This window comes from Coregonus clupeaformis, unplaced genomic scaffold (assembly GCF_020615455.1).
Source record: "Coregonus clupeaformis isolate EN_2021a unplaced genomic scaffold, ASM2061545v1 scaf1027, whole genome shotgun sequence".
In the NCBI taxonomy this organism is placed as follows: domain Eukaryota; kingdom Metazoa; phylum Chordata; class Actinopteri; order Salmoniformes; family Salmonidae; genus Coregonus; species Coregonus clupeaformis.
This window is the reverse complement of record NW_025534481.1, coordinates 69,118-91,646: the sequence shown is the minus strand read 5'-3', so window position 1 is coordinate 91,646 and position 22,529 is coordinate 69,118. Positions and strand designations below refer to the sequence as shown.

At 42.6% G+C, this 22,529-nt stretch overlaps 1 protein-coding gene across 1 annotated transcript in view; it reads left to right on the top strand.

The window, feature by feature from the left end:
* Positions 1–20,578, top strand: part of LOC121556378 (low-density lipoprotein receptor-related protein 1B) — a gene marked incomplete at its 5' end in the record, with an annotated part of 116,726 nt that extends 96,148 nt beyond the window's left edge. Inside the window, 14 exon segments of the mRNA XM_045217360.1 lie at positions 5,327–5,550; positions 5,742–5,848; positions 6,101–6,217; positions 7,671–7,844; positions 8,616–8,741; positions 9,731–9,895; positions 11,879–12,040; positions 12,394–12,568; positions 12,661–12,765; positions 15,588–15,664; positions 16,586–16,676; positions 17,024–17,174; positions 17,427–17,522; positions 19,863–20,578. Coding sequence (XP_045073295.1) covers positions 5,327–5,550; positions 5,742–5,848; positions 6,101–6,217; positions 7,671–7,844; positions 8,616–8,741; positions 9,731–9,895; positions 11,879–12,040; positions 12,394–12,568; positions 12,661–12,765; positions 15,588–15,664; positions 16,586–16,676; positions 17,024–17,174; positions 17,427–17,522; positions 19,863–20,006 — 1,914 coding nt within the window.
* Positions 20,579–22,529: the final 1,951 nt, after the last annotated feature.

The following is a 22,529-nucleotide window of genomic DNA, read 5'->3' as shown; positions in this document are numbered from 1 at the left end:
CCTGAACCCAATAGAAAATCTTTGGAGGGAGCTGAAAGTCCGTATTGCCCAGCGACAGCCCCGAAACCTGAAGGCTCTGGAGAAGGTCTGTATGGAGGAGTGGGCCAAAATCCCTGCTGCAGTGTGTGCAAACCTGGTCAAGACCTACAGGAAACGTATGATCTCTGTAATTGCAAACACAGGTTTCTGTACCAAATATTAAGTTCTGCTTTTCTGATGTATCAAATACTTATGTCATGCAATAAAATGCAAATTAATTACTTAAAAATCATACAATGTGATTTTCTGGATTTTTGTTTTAGATTCCGTCTCTCACAGTTGAAGTTTACCTATGATAAAAATTACAGACCTCTACATGCTTTGTAAGTAGGAAAACCTGCAGTGTATCAAATACTTGTTCTCCCCACTGTATATAGGGTGCGGACCATACTATACTGAACAAAAATATAAATGCAACATGCAACAATTTCAACGATTTTAGTGAGTTACAGTTCATATAAGAAATTAATCAAGTGAAATAAACTCATTAGGCCCTAATCTATGGATTTCACATGACTGAGCAGGGGCGCAGCCATGGGTGGGGCTGGGAGGGCATATGCCCACCCACTGGGGAGCCAGGCCTACCCACTGGGGAGCCAGACCCAGCCAATCAGAATTAGTTTTCCGCACAAAAGTGCTTTATTACAGACAGAAATACTCCTCAGCAACCCCCCCGCCAAATTCTGTAAAATGCGGCTTATGGTAGAGAAATTAACATTCAATTATATGGCAACAGCTCTGGTGGACACTCCTGAAGTCAGCATGCCAATTGCACGCTCCCTCAAAACTTGAGACATCTGTGGTGTTGTGTGACAAAACTGCACATTTTAGAGTGGCCTTTCATTGTCCCCAGCACAAGGTGCACCTGTGTAATGATCATGCTGTTTTAATCAGCTTCTTGATATGTCACACGTGTCAGGTGAATGGAGTATCTTGGCAAAGGAGAAATGCTCACTAACAGGGATCTAAACAGATTTGTGCACAAAATTTGAGAGAAATAACATTTTTCCGCATCTGGAAAATTTCTGGGATCTTTTATTTCAGCTCATGAAACATGGGACCAACACTTTACATGTTGCGTTTGTATTTTTGTTCAGTATACTGTTCAGTATACAAGTTCAAAAACAGTCCATTCAACACGATCAAACCACCTTCTCTGCATCTAATGAGAGGACAGTGCAAGCCTGTGGTTGAGAGGCAGTGGAGTCTATAATATGGAATAGGCAGTATATGTCGTCTGAAGCCAACCAACCCTTTATGAATCCTGATTGGTCAGAATTAACCAATGATGATATGCAAGTCTGTAGTCTTTTTGACAAGACCTTCGCAAAGAGTTTAAAATCACATTTCAAAATTGATAAGGGCCTGTAGCTTGAACATTCAAGTGGGTCCACACCTTTCAATAGCAGGGAAATAATAGCTTTTTTGTGGTCCCTATGGAATGTCCCAATCTCCAGCGAGTGTTTGATTGAGTCTAGTAATACAGATCCGACTAAATCCCACACAGCCAACAATAATTCAGGAGGGATACCATCCAACCCTGGAGACTTGGATTTTGACATTGAATCAAAGGCAGTCTTCAGTTCTGCCAAGGAGATGGGAGCATCTAATAGACTGACTTGATTAAGAGAAAGGGAAGGAAGTTCCAATAAATTTTTAAAGGACAACATCTTCCTATAGTCTTTAGGGAGCTCAGAAGTAAACAGATTGGAATACAAAGTAGTGAAAGTATGATTAATTTGGGAGGGAAGGCTACAAAGGTCAGCGTTATTGTTCCTAATGACATCAATAGTTGACAAATGTTCAATTTGCTTTAGTTTCATTGCCAAGTGCCTACTCGGTCTATCCGCATTCTCATAGTCATTCTGTCTCGCTTTCAAATGAATAAATTCAGCCCTAGAACTAGTCACCATCTTATTCTCAGTTTTAAGAATGGTGAGTTCTCTCTGCCCATCTTCAGTGTAGTTAGACTTTTGCATCAACTCTAGATGGGCTATTTCTCTCTCTAATTAAGAAATCTGATGGTTGTGTTTTTTATTCTGATTTGATATTCCTATAATGCAACACTTTGTTACTTCCCATAATGTATGTTGGCCTACCCCTGGTTGTGCATTAACCTGTAAGAAATCAAAATGTAGTTTAAGAATTCCCTATCCTGCAAAAGAAAAACAATGAAACGCCATCTCTTAAAACCTGTGAATCCTGGAGAAATCTCAAAAGAAATCAATAAGGGAGAATGGTCAGATAACAGCATAGGTAAAATGTTTGCATGGGATATACATTTCAGAAAAACAGGGAGGTTAAAACATAATCAATTTGTGAGAAAGACTGATGATGGGGAGAAAATAAGATATCATCTCTAGTACTAGAATTCCTTAGGCGCCAGGCATCCACGATGCTCAAGTCATCTAAAAAGGTCTTAATATAATTTGAAGGTGCCCGGAGTGCCAAGATATTAGCACTGGTGGTATTAATAGTAGGATCTAGAGTCAAGTTAAAATCTCCCCCAAGGATGGTCACTGAGTCTGGGAAGTCTAACAATTTAAGCTTCAGGTCTTCAAAAAAGGATTTATGAAAAGCATTTGGTACATAAATGGAGGACAAAGATAATGTAGTGCAGAGGTTTAACAATACTGACCATCAGTGTCTCCCCCAGAGACCCCCACCTTCATATTAAGATTCCTTTTAATTACTGTCATAGCACCCTTGGTTTTGTTCGGGGCACAAGAGTAGGCTATTATCTTATCAAATGTATTCTGACATCTATTGATATCAGTGGCTTTCAAATGGCTCTGCTGTAGGAAGGTGAAATTATATTTGTACATTGTAAGCACTCTAAACAAGTTAAGAGGTTAAGACTATCCATGAGTTTGCTTGAGATGTAAATATATCCAAAACCCTGAGATTTGAAAACACTTCGCACAGAGTTGAGATAGAAATACTGTTCAGACAAACCCCAAATTGATCGTGCAGTCTACAATTGTGAATGCATACAAATTCTATAGTATTTAAAACGTAATTAAAATAACCAACAGAAAAAAAACTTCATAGAAAAGGCCAGTATGCCAGGGGACAAAAGGGTTTACCCCCGAGAGAGCGACGGCTAGTAGACCTGAGTTGGCAGTCCCTTGGATGCTGACACAATATGGGGACGCCATGCAAACCTTTCCTGTGCTGCGCTATCATATGGGCTGCTTAATTAGCCATATATATCCTATCTTTTCATTCAAAATCTTTCTCTCTTATAGACCGCACATAGGCTACACGGACCCATAGAGATGTATAGAGGGCACACTTGCCACTAGACAGTAAAGCCCTCTATGGGCTTTGCTATCACAGAAGCGATCAATGGCAAAGATCAGAGGTGTGCCCTCTATACATTTTTATGGAGGCAGCTGTCCTGACATTTCTCCAAACAGCCTTTCTCCGCTCGCTCGAAAACTAAATGAGGAAACAAGTCAAGATCGGATCATGCAAACAGATTCTGAAAGTAACACACGTGTTGGTTGACAAGTAACTAATAATATTACCCAATTTTAAAAAGTAACACGTTACTTTACTCCATTACTCGTAAAAGTAATCGGATTATGTATTACCCCCAACACTGCATATTAACACCTTTTGGAAATCACTAAAGTAAGGAAAATATCTGAAGTTCTTTGTTATTTCTCCTGAAAATGCAACCTTGAAAATATTAAATTAGTTTTGATGGTAGTAATTCCAAGTTCCATACTCTCATACGACAGACATGAGTGTAGCAAAGCGAGACTATTTCCTCAGTGACTGGTTTCCATCTGGATCTCTAAACTATTTAACTGCTCTCCCTATGAGACCAGAATAGAACAGAACAGGACCTAACAGCCACTCAATATCTCTGACATTAATTGGTTTGATTTGAGCCCTGGGAAAGGGAGGGAAGGGGACAGAACACAGGAGCCCCCAAAGACCACACTGTGTGACTTCAAAGAGCACTGTGGCACTGATTTGTCACTTGAACTGAAATTACACTATATAGACAAAAGTATATGGACACCCCTTCAAATTAGTGGATTCGGCTATTTCAGCCACACTAGTTGCTGACAGGTGTATCAAATCGAGCAGACAGCCATGCAAGCTCCATAGACAAGCATTGGCAGTAGAATGGCCTTACTGAAGAGCTCAGTGACTTTCAACGTGGCACCAACCAGTCAGTTCATCAAATTTCTGCCCTCCTAGAGCTTGCTCAGTCAACTTTAAGTGCTGTTATTGTGAAGTGGAAGCGTCTAGGGGCAACAACTGCTCAGCCGCAAAGTGGTAGGCCACACGAGCTCACAGAACGGGACCGCCGAGTGCTGAAGTGCGAAGCCCGTAAAAAATAATCTGTCCTCGGTTGCAACACTCACTAACTGCCTCTGAAAGCAACATCAGCACAATAACTGTTTGTTGGGAGCTTCATGGAATGGGTTTCCATGGCCGAGCAGCCACACACAAGCCTAAGATCACCATGCGCAATACCAAGCATCGGCTGGAGTGGTGTAAAGCTCGCCGCCTTTGGACTCTGGAGGAGTGGAAACGCATTCTCTGGAGTGATGAATCACGCTTCACCATCTGGCAGTCCGACAGACAAATCTGGGTTTGGCAGACGCCAGGAGAATGCTACCTGCCCAAATGCACCATGCCAACTGTAAAGTTTGATGGAGGAGGAATAATGATCTGGGGCTGTTTTTCATGGTTTGGGCTAGGACCCTTAGTTCCAGTGAAGGGAAATCGTAACGCTACAGCATACAATTACATTCTAGACGATTCTGTGCTTCCAACTTTGTGACAACAGAATGGGGAAGGCCCTTTCCTGTTTCAGCATGACAATGCCCCCGTGCACAAAGCGAGGTCCATACATAAATGGTTTGTTGAGATCGGTGTGGAAGAACTTAACTGGCCTGCACAGAGCCCTGACCTCAACCCCATCAAACACTTTTGGGATGAATTGGAACGCTGACTGCGAGCCAGGCCTAATTATCCAACATCAGTGCCCAACCTCACTAATGGTCTTGTGGCTGAAAGAGGCTGTTATAGCAGCAAAGGGGGGACCAACTCCATATTAATGCCCATGATTTTGGAATGAGATGTTTGACGAGCAGGTGTCCACATACTTTTGGTCTAGTAGTGTATTTTGACAGAGAGAGAGAGAGAGAGAGAAAGGGAGAGAGAGAATGTGTGTGTCTACATGCTCTAGGTTTTTAAGTCAATTTCCAGGTAAGCAGTATGAAAGTCACGTCAGTAAATGTGTAAACACATTCTTCTTCTGCAGTGTCCTGACTTCAGAAGGCCCAGGGATATATCTGCAGATTGGGTGACTGGCAACATCTACTGGACAGACCACTCCAGGATGCACTGGTTTAGCTACTACAACGCCCACTGGAGGAGGCTCAGATATTCCATCAACGTGGGCCAGCTGGGAGGGCCAAACTGCTCTCTTCTCATCACAGACATCGCTGGGGAGCCTTACTCTATCACTGTTAACCCAGCTCGAGGGTAAGATTAATCCTTACATTAATTACATTTTAGTTGCTAGATAAAACAACCACATATCACATTGACACATTTTAGACTATATTTTCTCTTTGGACAGATACACAACAGATTATGCCTGGTCCTCTGCTCTGTCCTTTATACCTGTAAAAATGACCTATACTTCCTTTACTTACTTCCTGTACTTCCTATAGGATGATGTACTGGACAGTGGTAGGAGACCACTCCCACATCGAGGAGGCTGCCATGGATGGGTCTATGAGGAGAATCTTACTGGAGAAGAACCTCAGGAGACCCAGTGGTAGGTGTTCTGGAACTTCTGGTCATGTGACATAGAACAATACCTTCAGTAAGCACCCATAAGCAGGAAGTATGGAGCTGTGTACTTGTATATTTATTTTCTGCATCATATCATATCTAGGCTAATCAATATCTGGTTTATTTTAGTGTAGAGTGATACATTTTGATAGAATGCAGCACCTGTCAGAAGGAAAGTTTGCTGCACTTTACAACAGCACACATAGAGCGAATAATATATTTTACATCTTCACAGGACTTGCCATTGATTATTTCAACCAGCGTTTGTACTGGGCTGATACAGAGTTGTCTGTGATTGGGAGCGTTCGATTCGATGGATCGGACTCTGTGGTGGTGGTGAGCAGTACACATGGTGAGCAAAGCACAGACTAACACAGAAGACATGCATGTCCTTAACCCTTTACACTCATTGAAATTGGCCTATATGGATAGGGCAAAATTGAAATGTTTCCTACAGAAGTAATATGGAAAGCATATGCATAACCATGGTAGCAATTAAAAGGGAACAGTTTGGAGATTATGGGAAAATGATTAGACTAAAGGTGAGTACACAACAGTTTACCTGACACAAGACTGAATCCAAACATTACACTGTTGATTTGATGTGCATTTGACATTTTTGCCGCATTTGTAGATAAGGAAATCTGAAAATACTCTGAATACGTTCAGTAACATAAGAATATTATTGTAAAGTTTGGGGTAGGTGCAACATAAGACAAAAATTGGTGTCTCCAAGTGGCCACACACCTCTCCAAAGTGTGCACAGTTTCAATGAAGTCAAATAACGTATTCAACTATAAGGTACTTTTTTTTTTGCGCTGCTAGCTGTGCCGTTGAGGAATTAGAGCAAGCACACTTGTAGTTGTTTTGTTTGGAACACAGCCCTGCATGCCCGCCTTTACACAATTACTGTTGTAGTTTACGCAATCCAATAAATACATCGCAATCTGAGTCAGGTGGGCATGGTTGGTTGAAAGCTTGTTCTATTGGCAACATAGTTAGGCTTTCACAAGGCAATTCAGAGAAGCAGATCGTAATTTTGGTGCGCATAGAATGGAGTCATGAGTGCATTCAGATGCGTGTGCCGCGGCAAATTCGCTTCACAATACAACAAACATAGGCTCATTCTGTTCAGGACAACACGGGTATAACGCCATGTCATCTTGTAACTACATCAAACATAGTGATCATAAACGTTGACACTGTATATTAAATGAGTTTTATGATAGAGAAATGTGAAGCGCGCATTTGGACTCACAGGTGTTTGGCTTGCTTGTATGACATCAAAGCAGTATTTTTTATCATCCTCAACATCCCGTCTTTCAAAATACATTGAGTCATCTTAATTTACAGCATTTCCCTCGCTCAGACAGCCAACAATTTGCTAAAGTTGCCCAATTAGCAGGAGGGATGGGGGCAACTTCCTGTCGCATGCGGTGCTCAAGTTCAGAGCGGTTGTCAGTCAAAACCCATACAGAGCTCTGATGTCATGTCACTGTACAGCCACTGTGTTCCAATTTAGGCGATTATTTAGTGTCCATATCTGCCATTTTCAACCCGTATACAGGTACGAGTGTAAAGGGTTACGTTGCAGGTTGCATCTTCTTTAATTGTCCATTCCCTCAACTTTTTGTCATTGTTATCAAATGCGCTCGGCTCATCCCTTCAAGGGTGGAGGGTAGAGCAATAGAAAATGTTGCAAAATATTATTTGCTATTATTTAGAATTCAGATTAATTATTGAGGGGCCCATTTTCTCCCTTACTAGTCTAGTGTTACAGTTGTTACCACTTGTTCTCTCCCAAGGTCTTTCCCAGCCTGTAAGGATTGATATCTTTGAGGACTATATCTATGGGATCGGGATGAGGAATGATGTCTTCCGGGTCCATAAGTACGGAAAACAGCCAATGGAACGGCTCCATCTGGGAGTAGAGAGACCCTCCATTATCTTGGTCCTCCATCGCTTCAAACAGCAAGATGGTAGGCTAACAATCACCTTAACAATCACTTTCTCTTTCCCCATTCTCTTTCTTTCCGTCTCTCTCTTTCTCTCCTCTCACTCTGTCGGTCTGTCTGTCTGTCGGTCTGTCTCACTCTCACTCTCTCTCTCTCTCTCTGTCTCTCTCTCTCTCTCTCGCTCTCTCTCTCTCTCTCTCTCTCTCTCTCTCTCTCTCTCTCTGGCTCCCTCTCCCTTTCCTCTCCTATTCCCTCTCTCCAATGACTGCTGGCAGTTGTTTGTTTACTGTCGGTCTGGTTCTGTGGGTGTTCTGTGAGAGTTGAATGACAATGTGGTCATCTGTTTGGTGGGAACTTTACGCCTCTATATGCCACTTTTAAGGGCCAGTTGAAGCCCTCCCTGATGCATCATTAGCCCTAGCTCCAGCCCAGAGGTTCACACTGTTATTCTCTCTCAGTTAAACACAATAAAAAGGATCTCATGTTTGATTTAATGCTGCTGTACACAAAATAATAGTGTCTCATGTTATGTTTGATTGCTCTTCTACTATACAATACTTAAGGTCTTTGAAAAGTTTGAGCCTTTCATTATGACAGAACATGATTTTCTCTTAGTGTGTCATCTTGATATTCATTATTTTGTCTGTGTTACATAATGTCAAATGCACAGAATACACGAACTGCAACCAACCAGGTCCACTCAACAACAGTGCTACAGTGCACAGTCTTCTACGTACTACACTCTACAAACTCACAGACCCTGCTTTCTAACCTTTGTCCCATTGGTTGTGTCAGTGTCCAATCCGTGCCTGAGGATGGGCTGTGACTTCCTGTGTCTGCTCAACCCTGCCGGAGCCAGCTGTTTCTGTCCTGAGGGGACCACGCTAATAAACAGGACCTGCAGGGACACCAACACATCAGGTACAGTAGGACACCAATGTGTTGGGTACAGTAGGCCTAACTGTCAACCAGCTATTCAATGAGCAGGGACACTGACATCTCAGTACAGTAGACTGCAGGGACACTGACATCTCAGTACAGTAGGCTGCAGGGGACACTGACATCTCAGTACAGTAGGCTGCAGGGACACTGACATCTCAGTACAGTAGACTGCAGGGACACTGACATCTCAGTACAGTAGGCTGCAGGGACACTGACATCTCAGTACAGTAGGCTGCAGGGACACTGACATCTCAGTACAGTAGGCTGCAGGGACACTGACATCTCAGTACAGTAGACTGCAGGGACACTGACATCTCAGTACAGTAGGCTGCAGGGACACTGACATCTCAGTACAGTAGGCTGCAGGGACACTGACATCTCAGTACAGTAGGCTGCAGGGACACTGACATCTCAGTACAGTAGGCTGCAGGGACACTGACATCTCAGTACAGTAGGCTGCAGGGACACTAACATCTCAGTACAGTAGGCTGCAGGGACACTGACATCTCAGTACAGTAGGCTGCAGGGACACTGACATCTCAGTACAGTAGGCTGCAGGGACACTGACATCCCAGTACAGTAGGCTGCAGGGACACTGACATCTCAGTACAGTAGGCTGCAGGGACACTGACATCCCAGTACAGTAGGCTGCAGGGACACTGACATCTCAGTACAGTAGGCTGCAGGGACACTAACATCTCAGTACAGTAGGCCTGATCTGCCTGTCAACCTGCAATGCTTTCATTTGATCCACATCCAACTGAGACTGGATCTTTCATATGCTGAGTAAATTGGAGTGAAAGTGAAGGTACGGTGCAAGCAGTCGTGCATAGAATAGTCAGGACAGCCCATTTGAGTTCCAGCCTTTTAGAAAGTTGGGTTAATCCCCTCGTTAGATATTAATGGGAGCAGGTCAAGGTTGCCATGGTTTTACTCTTAACACGTGGGCCTACATTATTTGCTTTCAGGAGAGCTGTGTCGCCCCGCCTGCGACAATGGAGGACGATGCATCACCAACGAGAAGGGGGAGCTGCGATGTTACTGCTGGCCAAATTTCTCCGGGGAGCGCTGTGAAGTCAACCACTGTAAAGACTACTGTCAGAACGGGGGCACATGCTCAGGCTCTTCCATAGGTAAGCCCCTTCTGCTACGTGTGTGTGTGTGTGTGTGTGTGCTCCCTGCTCTTCCTCTGGGACCTCCAGGACAGGAGAGGGCGCTCATCCATCCATGACTATGGGAAATTAGGTTTGGGACCTGGTTGGGACCAAGGCCCCTGTCCTGTCAACCAATGAGATCTTGCCCACAGATGCCAGTTCTGCTGTGACAACTTCTGGCTTCATGATTGATAATCTGCTTCTAAATAACTATCGCTCTACGTCGCGTGTCCAACTTATTCCATGGAGGGCAGAGTGTCTGCGGGTTTTCACTCCTCCCTTGTACTAGATGGATCAATTAAGGTCACTGATTAGTTAGGAACTCCCCACACCTGGTTGTATAGATCTTAATTGGACACTAATGTAAAGGAAATAACTCAAACCAGCAGACACTCGGCCCTCCATGGAATGAGTTTGACACTCCTGCTCTATGTAGTCATTGATTGTCAGGGAGCCATAGGAAAGTGCAGTGAAAATCCCTTAGTTTGACTACCCTTGAGAGATATAAGCTATAGATGCATCTGAAAATACAGTGTGTATGTGTCACGAACGTTGAGAGACGGGTCGGACCAAGGTGCAGCGTGAAAAGCGTACATGTTTAACTAAGTAAACACTCAACAAAACAAGGTAACGTGAAGTCCAAAGGGCTATACACACACCAGCCTAACAGGAACAAGATCCCACAATACACAGTAGGCAATGGGCTACCTAAGTATGATCCCCAATCAGAGACAATGAGCGACAGCTGCCTCTGATTGGGAATTATATCCGGCCAGACATAGAAATAGGAAAACTAGAACCTAAACATAGAAATTCTAACATAGATACTCACGCCCTGACCAAACCAACTAAAGACAACCGGCCTCTCAAGGCCAGGGCGTGACAGTATGGCCCCACTTTGGTATTGCATTAGCGAATACGTCTACAGTACCACCATGAATATGCAAGACACGCTTTATGTGCGGCATTGCTATCCATTTTTTAACAGTTGTTAAAACACATTAAAGTCCCCAAAGTCCAGTTCCCTGTTCCGTTACAGTAAATGCATAGCAAGGGATTTATTTTTTCTCTTCAAAATAAATAATTGAGAGTGGAGATATAAATAAATGGATCAAGCTTTTCTCTTTTCTTTCTCTTCCGAGGAAATATTTGGGAGGAGTTTGAAGCGAGGAAATGGGGTGGTCAAATATTAATGTGTGAAATAACAGTTAAATGTTAGTGTTGGCATGGCGACATCAATAACACCTTACCCCTTAGCTGACAGATGGGATGGAACAGCAGGAGAAATAACTTCAGACACACACACACACACATACAAACACACACGCGCGCAGGCACACACACACACAGTTAGTTTCTATTCATCCCAGTCAGGAGCAGGCAGCAGATGTTGTATTTCAGATGTAAGCTCTCCAAGCGGTCATAGGACCAGTGTGAAACTAGTTGAAATCCTTCCAGTGCAAATAGACATGGCTGTTTAGAAAACATTGGACCTTGGAGGTCTCTTTGTGGGCATCACCTTTGTGTGTGTGTGTGTGTGTGTGTGTGTGTGTGTGTGTGTGTGTGTGTGTGTGTGTGTGTGTGTGTGTGTGTGTGTTTGTGTCTATTTGGATGGGAATTGGTTTTGAATATCTGAAATGTGAGAGAAATCACATCTGCCTTGTGTTTGCTTGCTTTTCCATTATGACTGTTGGACAGTGGAAATGCTTGTGATTATATTGATTTGTGCTACACAATTTTGAGCCAATTTCAATAGAATGTCAAATATATCAAACTACATTTTTCTCCCCCTTCTCTCTCTCTCTCTCTCTCTCTCTCTCTCTCTCTCTCTTCCTCCCTCCTCCCTCCTCCCCCTTCTCTCTCTCTCTCTCTCTTCCTCCCTCCTCCCTCCTCCCCCTTCTCTCTCTGTCCCTCTCTCTCTCTCGATCTCTCCCTCCCTCTCTCTCTCTCGATCTCTCTCAGGGAGGCCTACATGTCGTTGTGCTGTGGGGTTCACAGGGCCGGTCTGTGAGAGAAGGGTATGCGATAACTACTGTCTGAATGGGGGCACCTGTGACGTCAGCAGGGGGAACCAGCCAGTGTGTCGCTGTATGGCCGAGTACACTGGGGAGCGTTGTCTCTACCGTGAGTCAGACACACACACACACACACACACACACACACTAAGATTGGCCTGTTTTAGGACAAGCAATCGATCAATATTTCATGTTGTGTTCAGTCTCCGCAATGAGAAGAGAGGGGTTTGTGGTTTCCACATTTACCTCAACAATAAAGATCAGTTGGAATATTTTGTTAGTCTCCTCCACCCTCTCTCTGGTGGTTTAAAAGAAGTTTGATAGGAAAATCACTTCAAAAGATGCTTGTTTGCTTGCAACGGCTCAGTTTCAAGGGCTGAACAAATTGATTTTGCACTGATTGATACAGTGGAATGTAACACATGAAATAAATAAACTTGTTTTTCTCCATCTTGGTTCCAGATATCTGCCATCACTACTGCACCAATTCGAAGGCTTGTACCCTGTCTAGCAAGGGTCACGTGGAGTGTGTGTGTTCAACCAGATATGAGGGAGCGAAATGTGAAGTGGACAGATGTCTCCAGTGTCGAGGGGCACCGTGTATTGTCAACCCGGAGACAGACAACGTGTCCTGCAAGTAAGTAAATGCATAAGGTGTTATAAATGCATTATAAATATGCTTAAAATGCTTTATGAAGTCATTGCCATATTCCCTTCATTTCTGTACAGCTGCAGTAACGGCAGAGTGGCAGCCACCTGTCAGCTGTGTGATGGATACTGTTACAACGGAGGAACCTGTCACCAGGACCCTGAGACCAGCCTGCCATTCTGCCAGTGAGTCAGCACAATTGTTATTATTTCTATTGATTCTATTGCTTTCAATTGAGTAGGTTGTCATCATCAGTTTTCTCATCAAAGTACTGTACATCTCTTTGACTGTGTTTACACAGGCAGCCCAATTCTGATATTTAGCTGAATTATTGGCAAAAGATCTGATCTGATTGGCAGAAGATCACAATTGGGCTGCCTGTGTAAACGCAGCCATTGTATTTCTCTTCATTCTGCTTTCAGTTGTATCTCACACAGCACTGATACAATTAGTGGTATTGAAAGTGGTTTTGTGGTTTTGCTGTGAGAGACAGAGCAGGGACTGTACTAGAGACTGTATTAGACCCAGGATACTAAGATGGGAACGTAGTAGAAAATAATGAGGTTTCACACTGAGGTGGCTTATTTCCACGTTTTTCCAAGATAAAACGGTTTCAGTTTTCCATTTTCTCTTGCAGATTATATGATATACCATATTAAAGTATACAGAGGCTTTTGGTTGTGTTTGTTTCATGGGCTTGCATCACTCACAAGAGGCTTTTCAAAGTTGATCTTCTATGTACCTCCCTTTGTGGAGCCCCAAGCTAGAACCATTAGTTGCATCATCAATATTTGGACTTTTGGAATTAATCATATACTGTATTGTACAAGTGTTTCAGTCTTTATAGCCAAATTAATTATATATACCAATTGATTCTTGAAGAATATAACTTACAAATGCCTCATGAGCTTAATTCAAGTGTCATACCCCATCAGAACCCAAAATATAATCTTATTTTACTCCAATGTGTGTAAACAATGTAAATGTCAACAAACACTGTATATCCTTAAAACATTGTTAAACTATAATTGTGATATCATGGACGGTCCGCCCTTGCATCCATAGCTCTGTCTATCAATTTGAGAGTGGTTACATTTCTCCAGGCCCATCCCTCAGCCTATTACCAAAACAGAGGTGGGGTGGGTGCTTTGTAATTGTTTCAATTAAGGATTCTAGCTTTAAAGAGTATGCATAGATACTGTTAGATACCATTGCCTCAGATACTACAGCTTTGAATGAGCGGTTTCCCTTGTGGGAAAATGTGTTTATGTTTTTTTAATGCTTTTATTTTTATGTCATCCGATTGCTTGTTGTATTGGGTTGTTGGTGGGGAAGAAAGACATACCTAGAGGGCTATATGTGTCATGCTATAGATCTCAAACAACAATCTGTAGGCTATTCCAGCAGTTAAACTTATTTTGCTCCCACTTGGCGTGACATTGGATGGATTGCTTGCCGTAATGCTTTGCTTTCTCACCTGAACACACACACATCCTATGGAAACACTAGGATGGAATAGGGCCTAGCTTCATCTGTTCGGTTTCATACTTCGTGTCATCCAATGGCCCGAGCTGGTGGACTGTGAGAATGTGTTGTGCACTATCGTCTTTGATCTGTGCGTCCAAAATGGCACCCTATTCCTTATGTGGGCCCTGGTCAAAAGTAGTGCACTTTATAGGGAATAGGGTGCCATTTCAGACGCAGACTTTGTCTCTGTATTCCTCCATATATGATCCGTTTATGTGGCTATAATTCCTCTTTGCTGCAGCTGCACGCCTGGGTTCTTGAACCAGCGCTGTGACCAGCGGGCCAACCCCTGTGATAACTACTGTCAGAATAAAGGGATTTGCACATTAACTGCCTTAAACAATCCCCAGTGCAAGTAGGTCTGACTTTTACCCCTCCTCTCTTCCCCCCTTCCTCCTCTCCTCATCTCCTTCCCTCCTCCTCTCCTGCCATTTCCGAGACCAGCCCTCACTGTCTCACTTTCCAGCAGCATCCCACTCTGCACATCACTCCCCCACTCAGACTCTCACCAGTACCTCTGTCTGTCTGTTTGTCTAACATATTGTACAATAGAACCAACACATTTGACATGTTCCTCGTCCCCTCATTCACAGCACAAACACACCTTATGTTTCTCTCTTTGCACTAGCCTCTCAATACATTTTGTGAAAACAGGATAATAACCCAGTCTGTAAGTGCTAGAGAACCGTTTTCTGCAGCCAAGCATATTCCTAAGCAACAAATGGTGTGATTATATAGGTCAGCTACAAGCTGTCATTCCCTTCAGGACTATGATTCATGTGGTACCTGCAGCGAGCCACAGTCCCTCTAATGAAACTTTGATTAAATGCTGCTTACAGTCTATTTAAAATCAGCTAATATCATTTCATCAGGTCACCCTTGTCAGATTACATGTAATGTAATTGCATGTTTTCCTATCCTCTGGGCGAGGGAGGGGGAAGAGAGAACTAGTAATGGATCACTGTCTCTGGATTACATCCAAACCTTGATGCGTCCCATATGGCACCCTATTCCCTACATAGTGCACCACTTTTGACCAGATTCCTATGGGCCCCTATTGGCCCTGGTCAAAAGTAGTGCAAAATACAGGAAATAGGGTGCCATTTGGGGTGCAGACTCTGAGGTGAGATTCTGCTTCTTTTCTTTAACTCGATGAGGGAATGAATTATGCATGCATGTTCCCTGAGACTTTACCAAATGAGGAGATGTGCGTGTCACAGGAGACGGCTGAGGGGAGAACGGCTCATAATAATGGCCAGAACGGCGCAAATGGAATGGCATCAAACACCTGGAAACCATGTGTTTGATGTATTTGATACCATTCCACCAATTCCGGTCCAGTCATTACCACGAGCCCGTTCTCCCTAATTAAGGTGCCACCAACCTCCTGTGGTGTGTGTGTGTATGCTATAGCCTTCTTGTTAAAGAGACTTGGTTTGGCCAGCAGACAGCTATTCATACTCATTGTGACTTTTTTTAGGTGTCCAGCTGATTGGTCAGGTACACAGTGTGAGAGACCTGCCCCCAAGAACAGTCTGTCTGGCAACATCAGCGGGGGTGAGTAGTTAGGAGAAAGAGTGTTAAAGAGACTCTCTCTCTCTTTAGCTCTCTCTCTCTCTCTCTCTCTCTCTCTCTCTTGCTCTCTCTCTCTCGCTTGCTCTCTCTCTCTCTCTCGCTTGCTCTCTCTCTCTCTCTCGCTTGCTCTCTCTCTCTTTCTCTCTCTCTCTCTCTCTCTCTCTCTCTCTCTCTCTCTCTCTCTCTCTCTCTCTCTCTCTCCCAAACACACACATACACACACAAACACAAACAAACATATAGATATATGTAAGATCTTAATTGGATCACTATTTTGTTGCTTAGAATTTGCAAAATTGTAGTGTATTTGAGTTTTTAAAAGGATTCTAAAATTTGTAATGTCCACTTTGAAAATTCAGATTTGATTTGCCCTTACGGAAAATGTATCAACCCCTACAAAAATTTCCATTCATTATAATCCATATATTAATTCACATTTCCTGTTGCTGCAGGATAATTTTCCTGCTGTAGCAAACTGGCTCAAATTAAGATCCTACATCTGTACACACACACACAAACATAGACACACAATCCTACAAGAAAAATACGGTCTATTTTCAGTTCTAAAAGTGCTATTGTCTGGGTTTTGGAGACCTTTTCAGACTCTTTGAACCACCCTACCCTCCCAGAGATTGTAGTCTGACATTTCACTGTGTATTGCTCTCAGGGCCTAACTGTGCAGACTGAGCCTTTTACCCCCATAGACTGACTTTAACTTTAGCAGAGTCATATAAATTCAGTCCCCATATGAAGAACCTTGTTAGAACTTTGAAGAAATACATTTTTCCACCCCCTGAAGCTTTTTGGAACGTTAACATATTGTATTGTTTCACTACAGAGAGGAGGGAAGTACGTTACGTATTGAACATGTTTAACTCTAATAGTTTGATCTGTGTGTTACAGGAAGCATGGCCATCATTGTCCCACTGGTTCTGCTGGTGATTCTCATCACTACCATGGCCTTGGGGGTTTTCATATGTAAGAGGAAGCAAAGGTATGTCTTTACTTCTAAGTAGACAGATTACAAAAGATGCCCAGTCACTTCATATTACATACATTTTACATTTACATTTACATTTTAGTCATTTAGCAGATGCTCTTATCCAGAGCGACATACAGGAGCAATTAGGGTTAAGTGCCTTGCTCAAGGGCACATCGACAGATTTTTCACCTAGTCTGCTCGGGGATTAGAACCAGCGACCTTTTGGTTACTGGCACAACGCTCTTAACCACTAAGCTACCTGCCGCCCCTGTTGTGTGATTAATGGTCATGCTAATCGTAGGAAGCAATCATGAAGGTTTGTAATGCTCTTTTAACCTCATCAATGTTATGATCTACAGGGGGAAAATAGTCCAGCGGCAGCCCATGGCGAATGGTGGGATAAACGTAGAGATCGGTAACCCCTCATACAACATGTATGAGGTAGACCACGACAATCACGCTGATGCTGGGAATCACCTTCAGCCAAGCTTCACCCTGGACCCACATAAGGTTTGGAAACACTTACTCCTGTATCCTCCCTTTTCCCTGAGTTACTAACAAGGGCTACGCAATACCCACACTAGCGTACTACTTAGAACGCATGCCCAATACATTGATTCAGTGGTATGCCAGTGTGGATATTGGTACGTTGCCAATATAGAAATATCTACTCTATTCTATTCTATTCTGGAAGGTAAAACTGTAATGATTATGTGTTGTAGGGTTGGTGTGTGATGTTTATGTTGACATTGGGTGTTGTAGGGTTGGTGTGTTGGTGTGAGGTCCAGTCACCTGCACACTCTGTCAGTTCACCCTGAAGGAGTTCATCATCTCCCCAAGGAGATCCTTCCTGGACAGGTAAACTCCCTGTGAACTTACTGTCCTCTCTGGGAGAGATTATGCTAGTGCTGTATAAAAGGCTACTGTATATTGATACAAAGCCAAGGCCATTGGGGTCATTGTGGGGTTTATGAGACAATGCAGGATCTCATGTTGTATTCATGAAAGCTACGGTAAAGGCTTCCTCGAGAATGTGTGTAATATGTGTTATAATTAAGCAATAATGCCCGATGGGGTGTGGTATATGGCCCCCCGAGGTGCCTTATTGCTATTATAAACTGGTTACCAACGTAATTAGAACAGTAAAAATATACAGTGAGGGAAAAAAGTATTTGATCCCCTGCTGATTTTGTACGTTTCCCCACTGACAAAGAAATGATCAGCCTATAATTTTAATGGTAGGTTTATTTGAACAGTGAGAGACAGAATAATAACAACAAAATCCAGAAAAACGCATGACAAATATGTTATAAATTGATTTGCATTTTAATGAGGGAAATAAGTATTTGACCCACTCTCAATCAGAAAGATTTCTGTCTCCCAGGTGTCTTTTATACAGGTAACGAGCTAAGATTAGGAGCACACTCTTAAAGGGAGTGCTCCTAATCTCAGTTTGTTACCTATATAAAAGACACCTGTCCACAGAAGCAATCAATCAATCAGATTCCAAACTCTCCACCATGGCCAAGACCAAAGAGCTCTCCAAGGATGTCAGGGACAAGATTGTAATAATAATAATAAAAATAATAATAATAATAATAATAATAAATAATAGTAGACCTACACAAGGCTGGAATGGGCTACAAGACAATCGCCAAGCAGCTTCGTGAGAAGGTGACAACAGTTGGTGCGATTATTCGCAAATGGAAGAAACACAAAATAACTGTCAATCTCCCTCTGCCTGGGGCTCCATGCAAGATCTCACCTCGTGGAGTTACAATGATCATGAGAACGGTGAGGAATCAGCCCAGAACTACATGGGAGGATCTTGTCAATGATCTCAAGGCAGCTGGGACCATAGTCACCAAGAAAACAATTGGTAACACACTACGCCGTGAAGGACTGAAATCATGCAGCGCCCGCAAGGTCCCCCTGCTCAAGAAAGAACATATACAGGGCCGTCTGAAGTTTGCCAATGAACATCTGAATGATTCAGAGGAGAACTGGGTGAAAGTGTTGTGGTCAGATGAGACCAAAACCCGCCGTGTTTGGAGGAGGAGGAATGCTGCCTATGACCCGAAGAACACCATCCCCACCGTCAAACATGGAGGTGGAAACATTATGCTTTGGGGGTGTTTTTCTGCTAAGGGGACAGGACAACTTCACCGCATCAAAGGGACGATGGACGGGGCCATGTACCGTCAAATCTTGGGTGAGAACCTCCTTCCCTCAGCCAGGGCATTGAAATGGGTCGTGGATGGGTATTCCAGCATGACAATGACCCAAAACACACGGCCAAGGCAACAAAGGAGTGGCTCAAGAAGAAGCACATTAAGGTCCTGGAGTGGCCTAGCCAGTCTCCAGACCTTAATCCCATAGAAAATCTGTGGAGGGAGCTGAAGGTTCGAGTTTCCAAACGTCAGCCTCGAAACCTTAATGACTTGGAGAAGATCTGTAAAGAGGAGTGGAACAAAATCCCTCCTGAGATGTGTGCCAACCTGGTGGCCAACTACAAGAAACGTCTGACCTCTGTGATTGCCAACAAGGGTTTTGCCACCCAGTACACTAAGTAATGTTTTGCAGAGGGGTCAAATACTTATTTCCCTCATTAAAATGCAAATAAATTTATAACATTTTTGACATGCGTTTTTCTGGATTTTTTTGTTGTTATTCTGTCTCTCACTGTTCAAATAAACCTACCAATAAAATTATAGACTGATCATGTCTTTGTCAGTGGGCAAACGTAAAAATCAGCAGGGGATCAAATACTTTTTTCCCCTCACTGTATGCTTTGTCATACCCGTGGTATACGGTCTGATATATCACTGCTGTAAATACAATCAGTATTCAGGGCTCAAACCACCCAGTTTATAATTGAAAGAAACCATCTGCTGGTGTTCCACATGGCTAGAGCTTGTCTACAGTCACCTGGTTGGATGTCAGTGACAGTGTCCTTGTCTTGCTTGTTAAGCAACAATAGGCTCTGGACGTGCTGCAAAATACTTGATCATATTAACACTGTTAATTGTTGTATATACCCATATAGGCTGGGCGTCTGAAAGATACGAGAGACTTTAATAACTAATGAATCTAATCTAATTTTATATAATGTAGGCCAATGAAATGGTTATTAGCACATCCTGGCCATGTTTAGTGTAAAAGTAATACTCTCCTTTGGTTATTGTGCTTTTTTTCCAGGCCATAAACTACTCCAACCCAGTATACGCCAAGTTATACCTTGATCAGGGACAGAACTGTCGGAAGCCCGTCATCAATATTGAAGAGAGAAGAGCGCTACTCCCAAAGAAACTGGAGGCAACTATACGAGAGACAGTTGCATAGCCTAGCCCGCTTTTACTGTACGCTATTGGTATATTTTATATGAGCTGTATAAATGTACAAAATGAAAAGAAGGATTTTTTATATGTCCATATCACAGCACAACTTTCTGTTGTTTTCATGTTATGTCTGAGGCATCATAAGGCAACACTGTGATGTGTATCTTTTGCATTGCACCGATAAACAGCACCTAAAAATGACCTTCCCTTCAACGGTTTCCTTCAACTAAAGTAGACCCTGCTTTGATGCTTTGAGCTTGCAACTGTTACCAACTGATCGCTAATCAATCGCTAATCAATGTGTTGCAAGGAGGATGAGTTGTTGCAAAGATCTTTTCTGATAGGAAAAAAAAAAAAGTGTACTATGGTGTCCCAGCCTACGTTCATGTATACAGTATTTACCTTCTCAAATGACGATAAAATATGTAACAAAAGTTTTATAATTTTATATATGATTTATATATGTCCAGTTTGGCTTGTATTTTCTGACAAGATATTACGTGTAGTACTTTTATACAAAACTGTACAGTACATCGATATGTAATAAATGGGGGGTTTCTTGACCTTTCAAATACACTACGACTCATATATATATATCTATATCTATATATTGTGTTGCTGTTTTTTATATAAAAATGTATTATATCAGAGTTCCCCAACGTGATTGCAAACAGGAACATTTTGCTCAGACTCAAAAATATTGCAACTGAGTGAACATGTCTGGGCCCGGTTACCCAAAAGCTTCTTAAGGCTAAGTTAATCGTTAGAACAATAGCATCAGTGCCAGGACTGTTCCTTTACCTGTTGATTGTCTTTGGGGGTGGTAATTGTTGGGTCAGTAGGGGGCACTGTATGTCCCCTAAATTGTTTTGCTTCACTGCATTCTTGCAAATTTCAAAATTTTCTCAGTTTAACCACAGCACCAAAACCAGGAAACTGTTGTACATGATCACATTTTGGGATATGTTTCCATGACCAGATATCTTCAAAAGCAAAGGAGAAAAGGAAATTACTTCAACAATATGAGCACTCATGAGATTGTGTTGGGCACTACTATATTCAATGTACTGTATCCTTGCGATCAGAATGACTTTCAGGCTCTACATGCACATTGGTTGTGTTTTCCTTTGGGGAATGAGTCTCACAGCTCCTCTGCACTAAGGCTTCTACTAGGCACAGTTTAATTCCACTAGCTTCTCTTTATCTGAAAGCACACCTGCCTGCACACACTGCAGAGGGTTGGTTGTGTTGTCAGCCTCCCTGTGATTTTCCCACCCTCTCTAAACAAGGTCCACGCAGAGTATCCAGAATGTGTCAGAAACAGTCTTGAAAATCTGTCAAGGAATTTACCATTTGAAAAGGTGAGATAAACTCATGGCTAGCAGACACCTTATTATATAATGTACATTGAAAGTAGCTTGGGTTGTGATATTTACTTTATACTTATTTGCTGGGAACCCTGTATTGCTGTGTGGAATGCTACTCTTGAATGCTGTCTTTTAATTGTCTTTTCAGTGGTTGGTGACTCTCACGGGAGTGAACACTACTTGAACCCTTTCAATCATAGATAGATGGGCTCGTCCCTTCCTTTCTAACTAACAAGAAATCCATCAACATGGATTAATCTCTCAATCCACCCATGCCACTTTGTAAATCACTCAAAACAACAACACATGCACAATTGACATCCAATATGTTGCAAAATGCTGTTATTGACATACCATTCTTCAGTCCCTTGTTTTCTCACAGTTAAAATATGCGTGACATCTGGTATTGTTCAAGGTCTAACGTTAGCCCTGGGAGCTCCTTTGTCATTCTCAGGGAGCAGAGGACATCAATTGGCTTCTAGATAATGCCTTCTTCCCTGTAAAGTTAGCTTTAACTACCATGAGTAGGCTACTACTTTAAGGAACACAGTCGAGAGGAACAACGTTTTCAAAGGCACAGAGGAGAGGGAAGTTAAGTATGATGATACAGGACTTCTCATTGACCGGGTCTATCCCCAATTAGGCTTGTTAACAGCCTTTTCTCCTTCTTTAGGCAGCTATGTTAAGGTGCAACAAAAGGATTTGTACAATGCGATGAAACATGGTAGTACTAGGGCTTGACCACAATAGTGTATGGTTTCAAAAGATATCAACATTGAAGGACACATTGATTTTGCCATCTGATGAGAGATAGAGAGAAGGGTGAGGGGGAGAGAGAGAGAGAGAGAGAGAGAGAGAGGGGGGTATTGTTAGAAGACAGTACAATTATTTCCATGAAATAGTAAATTATAGTTCAAGGTTTCTTATAAAGTATTTCTTTAATGAAAAACCTTACCTACCTACTTTTAGTCAGTCTGAAATGAATAAGCTATTATTACACAAACATGGACCCAAACGTTTGAATTAAAAGGCTAGAAACACCTGGGTTTTGTCATGGGCCCTATATTTAGACTAAATGTATCTCTTTTCTAAACCTCCCACAAAACACCTTATACTTACTGCTATTCTCCTCAGCCAAGCAGGAAGCCTACAATCACTAT